Consider the following 6,843-nt stretch of genomic DNA (forward strand, 5'->3'; position numbering starts at 1 on the left):
ACCGGGGAACTTTCCCCCTGCATAACCAAGCGGGGCAGCGCATTGGGGACATCGCGCTGGGCTACCGCCTGACTGACCTAGGAAGCAGCGTGCTGGGCCACCTCGAGCGGCCGGTCACGTCCCCAGGAGGCGGAGCGGACGGCGTGCAGGTGCGGCAGGCGGTCGAGGTCAGTTCCCCAGCCCCGCAGGAAACACGGCCGCAGCGGCCGGGCTCGGAGCCAAGCCCAGGCGCCGATCTGCCCGCGGTGGGTTTGAAAATGGCGGAGGCACGGAAGGGTTCGAAGGGGGCAGTTTTCCACAGCAAGGCCAGCTCTGGGGACACGGGGCCTCTGGAGAATGGCAACACCAGCTCTGTTTGTTCAGATGCCAGCGGCGTGCGAAGTGCCAGCCCCCCCAACCAGGACGTCACAGAGTTGGACATGGAAACTAACACCTTTTGCCCTCCTCCTCTGTATTACACTCATCTGACCCAAGAAAAGAGGCCTCCTGCGCAGGGTAAAATCACCATTAAGCCTCAGATGAATATACCTGAGGAACTGAGTGGTACTCTTCCCGAAGAAACACTTGTAAATCCCCCAACACATACCCATTCTCTAAAACACACCAATTCTGCAACAGTTGAGAGTCCTCCGGGGCTCGTTAATCCCCCACATGTTCAGGAAGTGGGAGCGAGTGATCAAAGTACATGTCAGCCTCACACTGAGCAAAGCAGAATGGATACAATAAGGCAGCTGCCTTTGCTGAACGCTTTGCTGATTGAGCTGTCCTTGTTGAACAACCAGCCGGTGGCAAGCCCCGCTCACATACACCCTCACTTAGCCTGGTTGTACAGAACCGAGCATGAGAAAGCCCCGGAACCTAAGGCCGAATCTACATGTAAATCTGAATCTAAGAAAGACAGCCTTCCTCTGGGGGAAATTGAAAAGTCAGTGAGTCTTCAGTATAAAAAGAACCAAGTTGAAAATCTTAAGAAAGGTAAACATTTTGAAAAGAACAGTGGTGCTCCCCAAAAAAGAGTTCCCAGGGGGAAGCTGCTGTATGGATTAACAAATACACTTAAACTGCGTTTAAAGCAAACAAATCCTGATATGTTGGTAGTACACGAAAAGAGAGAGCAGTATAGAAAAATGCAAGCACAGATGTTGGCTGCAAAATTCAGAATTCCATCATCCAAAGTTAAAGTGTTAAGCTTCGCAGAACGACATCGGAAGCCACACCAGCTGCCTAAAGATAAGTATTTAGAATCGGGCGCATCTTTTGCTGAAAACAATGATAGCCTAAAGCAAATCAGTGCAGTTTCTGATGACCTCAGCACAACTAAAGAAGCTGTACTGAAATGCACAACCGAAAAGACAGTTGACTACGATGAAAATAGAACCAGTAATGGTTCATTAGAAGAAATTTTGAGTCCTGCAAATTCCGTTGTTTCAGAAAAGTTTATTAATACAAATGATTTGGAGGTAAAAGCGGAAATGAAAGTCCAAAGTTCATTTGCTTTGCAACGGGTTGCAGTTGTTGATAGAGTTGTAGTGGATAAAGCAATGGATGACAGCCACATCAAAACCGCTGATAATGACATTCTTACTGCCGATGCGGGTGAAAATAAATTAAGTGAAAAGAGTTGCTCTGAGAGCATCTCGGAACTAAAGTACTCCGATGACTTTACCAGCCCTTGCTATTCTGAAGATTTCTGTACTACTGAGGACACCGGCAGAATTTTGCAAGCTCGCGATAGGAGTCCAGGCGCAGAAAATTCAAAACATAGTCAATATCCAAGGAAGTCCAGTGAAACAAGATCAGCCATGAGGAAAAACAGCAGCGAAAAGAGTTCTGTTCTTAGCCCGCCTTACTCGGCCGGGTCACCAGTGCACTCGTGTAAAAGATCTCATCTTCCAAAGACTCGAGACGAAAGTTTGGAGGAAGCACCTACCATCTCTACCAGTGACTTATCTTCACGTTGGACTGACGAGAAAGAAAACCAGATAGACCAAAATAGTATGCATGGTTCTAAAGTTAGAACAAGGGGTCAAGACGTCTCTATTAAAACAAGAACTGGTTTCAAGTCTTTAGAAAGAAGCCAGTCACCTCAGACATCTCAAATGAGTTCTTATCTGCCATCTAATTTGTCAGAACTGGAGCGTAATGTTCTGGAGAACAGTACGCCAGATTACTTTGGAGAAGACAGCGATGAAGTTGGTTCACTGAATATTTCCAAGCAATGCAAAGATATATGTGAATTAGTAATAAATAAACTTCCAGGCTACACGGTGTAAAAACGTGCTTTTAAAAAACATTTAATTTTTTATAACCTATGTGTGCTGTTAGGGAAACAATTTTAATAACTCTACATTATTTTGGGTACGTAAATTATGAGTACTTTTTATGAAGTGTCATTTCTTTGATGTTTAGTGTTCTACCATTAAATCTGACAATATTGATCATGAAATCACCTCATAACCTAGGTAAGATTTAAGATGTTTAATCTTATTAAAATAAAAGTGTCTGTTGGCCTAAATCATCTCTCTCAAAGTGCCCTATAGTATGGATCCCCCTCAAGCTGGCTTCATGCACGCCATTGAAAAAAAGCCAGTTGATGAGGATAGCCGTATGGAGGGCTTACTGTGCGAGACGCGGAAAGGTACAAAAATAAGGTAGAGCCTGCAGTCGTAGTGCTCTACATTTCGTTTGTTTCTTTGCTTTAATCACAATTCGTGTGATTAGTGATTAATGTTTATCTCCGTTAGGCCTGAGTTGTGTGATGGGAGGGGCCGACGTCCGTTCCGCGCACCAATATGCCCTTGGCACCTCTCACCTAGGTGTGCTTAGGGTGCAATAAAAGCATTTGAACAAATTAATGAAGGCTGTGCATTTAAAATACCTAACAGGAGGGAATAGAATTAAGCAGTAAGAACCAGCAGAAAGCCTAAAAATAAACCTGCAGAAAATCTTTATTGGAGATATGGTTATTCGCTGCGATATTTTTGTTTGCCTGGATATAAACAGCCCTCAGGCGATCTGTGAATTGTTTGGAGAAAGGAGCTAAAAACGGCATCTTCCTATACGATTCAGTTTATCGTCATTTTAAGTTGTTCAGTAGTAATTTTTAATATATGAAAGTTTGTTTTTATGAAGACTAGTTGTAATTTCATTAGTCGTACACTTACATCTTATTCTGTGTTCAAATATTTACACGTGTTTTCTATCTGTTATATTTTGATTTTTACACTTTTTACTATATCTAACTTTTTGGATCCCTGAAGTGAGGCCCTAATTTTCCTTTCTTATTAGGTAATTAATTATGCAGGTATCATCTTTGGAATGATCATAATAATAGATAGAATTTAGGAGATGGTAAGAGATGAAGATGTTATATTTTGAAGAACAATATGAATAAAAGGATAGTGATGGAAATGAGCACGACGTATTCATGGACCGTGACCGGAATGGTAAAAAGGGAATTTGTTGATTTCGAATAACATCTACTCGGTGTGTAAATTGTTAGCGATTCCTCATTACTATGGAAGAGACAAAAATAGAAGCAGTTAAACATCAGATTCACCAGAGAAATTCCTTAGAAACCACCTGCTTTACTTATTTGAAAGTAAGTCATTGCCTCTGATGAGAGGTGAGGAAAGGGACGAATTCAATGTGTCTGAGATACGACAAAGACTGAAAAACTGACATACTCGAAATCGCAAAACTCAGTAGCCAGATGAGCCGCTCTTTGTTATCCATGAATATTTATTTCCAGAATTATGGTGCGGGCTTTTCTAGCTTATAGTGAAAGTACCTGTTGTCATATACACATTTAGTACTTCCTGTTTATATCTCGTCTTCAGATTCCACTTCATGTTTTAATTCTACACCCTATAAACTTTGTTTTTAGAGAACGTCATAATAGCTACTACTCCTGGAGCCTTGTCTCCTAATCGCTTACAATCATTAAAACATGAAATGGTATCTCAGGATCACAAAGAAGGGAGACCTGTCACTTAATTGTAAAACTGGGAGGGAGACCTGTCACTTAATTGTAAAAGCTGCAATCCAGCTTTTCTGAACAGCATAGGTGTCAAAACTGCTGTGGGCAAAACAATGGGAGAGAGTCCAAGAAGCGACGTGAGCCGCGTGTGTGCACGTGCGCGTGCGTGTGTGTGTTGGGGGGGCGCGTAGGGACCCACCTCTGTGTGGTAGCAGTACCTGCGTTTAGTTTTCCGCCTGGACAAGCCGTGCATTTATTGTGGAATTCAACGTGGGAACCAAAGTTTTATTTGTTGCCAACATAGGTCAAAACCGTAAGTTAAAAAACAACCTTTTAATTACCAGATTGTGTTGTTGGTAAGGCAAAGAAGTTTCGTAGCAAAGAAAGCAACGTATAAATAAGCTACACTATTTCCATTTGTCCAGTCATTAATGGCCCTCGGGCCTCGAGAGGTGGCCATCTGTCTAGCTCTGCGTTTTAGTTTGGACGGGAATATTTAGAGAGTTGTACCGAATGACAGTTTGTGAACCAAGACTGCTAGGTTCGTCTCTTCTCATTTTTAACCTAGAATAATACAAGGAACACTTACTTGGTTAAGGACCAAGCTGTTTTTACTGCGTTTCTCTCAAGATCTGTCATGCCAGGAAATAACAGACTTCACGAGGAGCCTCATCGGGGTGGCTCCCCGAGCTGCAGCCCTGGCAGTAACCCCTTGCTCTCTGGGCACTGCCCGTGTCTCTGTTACACTAATTCATGTATTCCAGAAAACGTAGAAAATTTAGATGAGAATTTTTGCTTAAAATCGTTTGTTAAGGAAAGGTTATGATCCTTTCCTTCCAAAATCCCACTGAAATGACAAGAATACTGTATTTCGCAACTCGTTTTGGTGTCGGCTGCTGGTGGACAGGACAGTAAGGGAGGACACAAAGCAGATGGCATGGGCCGATGAGGGGCTCAGAGGTCTAGTCTCCCTGGAGCCCGGGGAGGGTGCCGCTGGCGAGGAGACGGGATCCTGTGTGTTCTCTAACAGCCCCAGGTGAACTGCCCGCTGTCGGCAGGGGGTGCCGAGGGGGCAGCCTCGAGGCCGAGGGAGGGGCTGGGGCTGGGCCAAAGGGTATCTGCTGGGAGAGGTGTCAAAAAAATCTGATATTTTTGCTTTTGACCCTGAAACGTATTAGAAGTGTCCTCCTCGGTTCTGCTGGGGAGACCTCTCACCCTAGCGGAAGTCGAAGCGCCATAACTCTGGTCTATGGAGACGTGAATGGCGTTCGCATCCTGGTCCCGTTATATTGTTTTCTGGAGATTGGTTCTTTATTACGGGACTGATTTCAGGGGTGAATCAAATACGCTTTGTCTAGCGCGCGTGACAGCGAGCACGTGAGTGTGGGGCTGCGCGTCTCACGTTGCAGAGACCCTCCCGTGGCATCTGCGTTGCTGCTCTGGGGAGATGCATTTTCAGTTAAAGCCTCAGCCAGGACATCAGCTCCTCCGTCCAAAAGGTTTCAACGACCCTCCCAAAATGTTCTGTCTGGGTACTTCATGTCTTTCCTTGGTAGCTACACAAAAATGCTTGTCCCTTTCCTTTAAATGCCTTGGAGGTGGGGGTGAGGTGAGTGGGGTAGGAGCTGTCAACAATGCATCATTGCGAAAGAGACAGAAGCTTCTGTGTAAAGCGAGATGACACTCAGTGGAAAGTTTTGGGTTTCAGCAAAGAATGTTTGTGCTCGCTGGTCCAGGAACAGGCCGGGCTGGGAGATGAGACAAGCTCTGAGTGACAGAGGAGACAAGGGCTGAAGGTCATGAGATGGAAAGAAAGGACATGGGCTGGGATGGGTCGCCGAGTCCATAAATGAGCCAGTTACCGCAGAATCGGAAACCCGCGCTTGGAAGCCTGACTGTTGAGGAAATAATATTCTTAATTTGCTCATTTTTTGTTTTCTTCTTGGTTATAACATGGTTCTTTTTGAAGGATCCTCTAGTTGAGCTAAAGCAGGATTAGGAAGTGGACTTGGTTGTGGCCGAGATCCTAAAGGAGGAGCAGGAACATACGGAAAGACACAGGGGCCCTGAGCCCTCCGTTCTCCCCAGAGATTTCTCCTTCAGCTCTTCTCCTAAAAGCCTTCGGGGCTTTGCTTTCTGTTTTCTTAAGGGAAACCGTCCAATGACAAAGAGTCTCACTAACGACAACTCCCTGCAATACTGTCACAACTTGTTTTGGTGTCGGCCCCGTGCAGTGGATTGGTACTGAATCCTGGACCCAGAATGACGTAAAAATAACGGATTGCTTTAGCTACGGAGAAGCCTCTTGTTAAAAGATTTGGTCTGAAAATCATTGCTTGCAAGTCCAGAATGCTTTTATTTATTTATTTATTTATTTATTTATTTATTATTTTTTTAGGCGAAGCAACCCTTGGTCGACCTCACAGATTGCAAGGACCTTGGCAGCTTACAGTCCCTTATTTTTTTTATTTTTTATGCCTACAGCACCTGGTCTTCCTAGGTGGTCTCCCATCCAAGTACTAACCAGGCCCGACCCTGCTTAGCTTCTGAGATCAGACAGGATCGGGCTTGTTCAGGATGGCATGGCCGTAAGATCCAGAATTCTTAAGAGCATTCCTGGTTCTTTGAGACGGCGCTCGGGAGCCCGAGGGAGCTCTTCCTCGCGTCCTGAGAAGGTGCGAGTGCGCGTACTGGCCTCTCGCCAGCCAGGTCCTCCCCGTCCCGGCATCATCAGAAGTCGGAAGCCAAGTGTCTGGGGACAGAGCTTCTGCTTTCTGGGGGAACTTACTCCACTCCGGTGCTCTTCTTCTGGAATATGTGCTCACTTGGTGCTGTCTTCCTCCTTCACTGATCACAGCGTGAGC

General features: G+C 45.1%; 1 protein-coding gene and 1 pseudogene across 1 annotated transcript in view; one reads left to right on the top strand and one right to left on the bottom strand.

Annotated features, from left to right (window-relative positions):
* Positions 1-3,414, top strand: part of MAP10 (microtubule associated protein 10) — a 3,906-nt gene extending 492 nt beyond the window's left edge. Inside the window, 1 exon segment of the mRNA XM_025039078.1 lies at positions 1-3,414. This exon segment is cut by the window's left edge and continues 173 nt beyond it. Coding sequence (XP_024894846.1) covers positions 1-2,273 — 2,273 coding nt within the window. The 3' untranslated portion in view covers positions 2,274-3,414.
* Positions 3,415-6,454: 3,040 nt separating this feature from the next.
* LOC112470041 lies at positions 6,455-6,573 on the bottom strand (annotated as a pseudogene).
* Between the last annotated feature and the right edge of the window lie 270 nt (positions 6,574-6,843).

Source organism: Pteropus alecto, unplaced genomic scaffold (assembly GCF_000325575.1).
Source record: "Pteropus alecto unplaced genomic scaffold, ASM32557v1 scaffold189, whole genome shotgun sequence".
Classification (NCBI taxonomy): domain Eukaryota; kingdom Metazoa; phylum Chordata; class Mammalia; order Chiroptera; family Pteropodidae; genus Pteropus; species Pteropus alecto.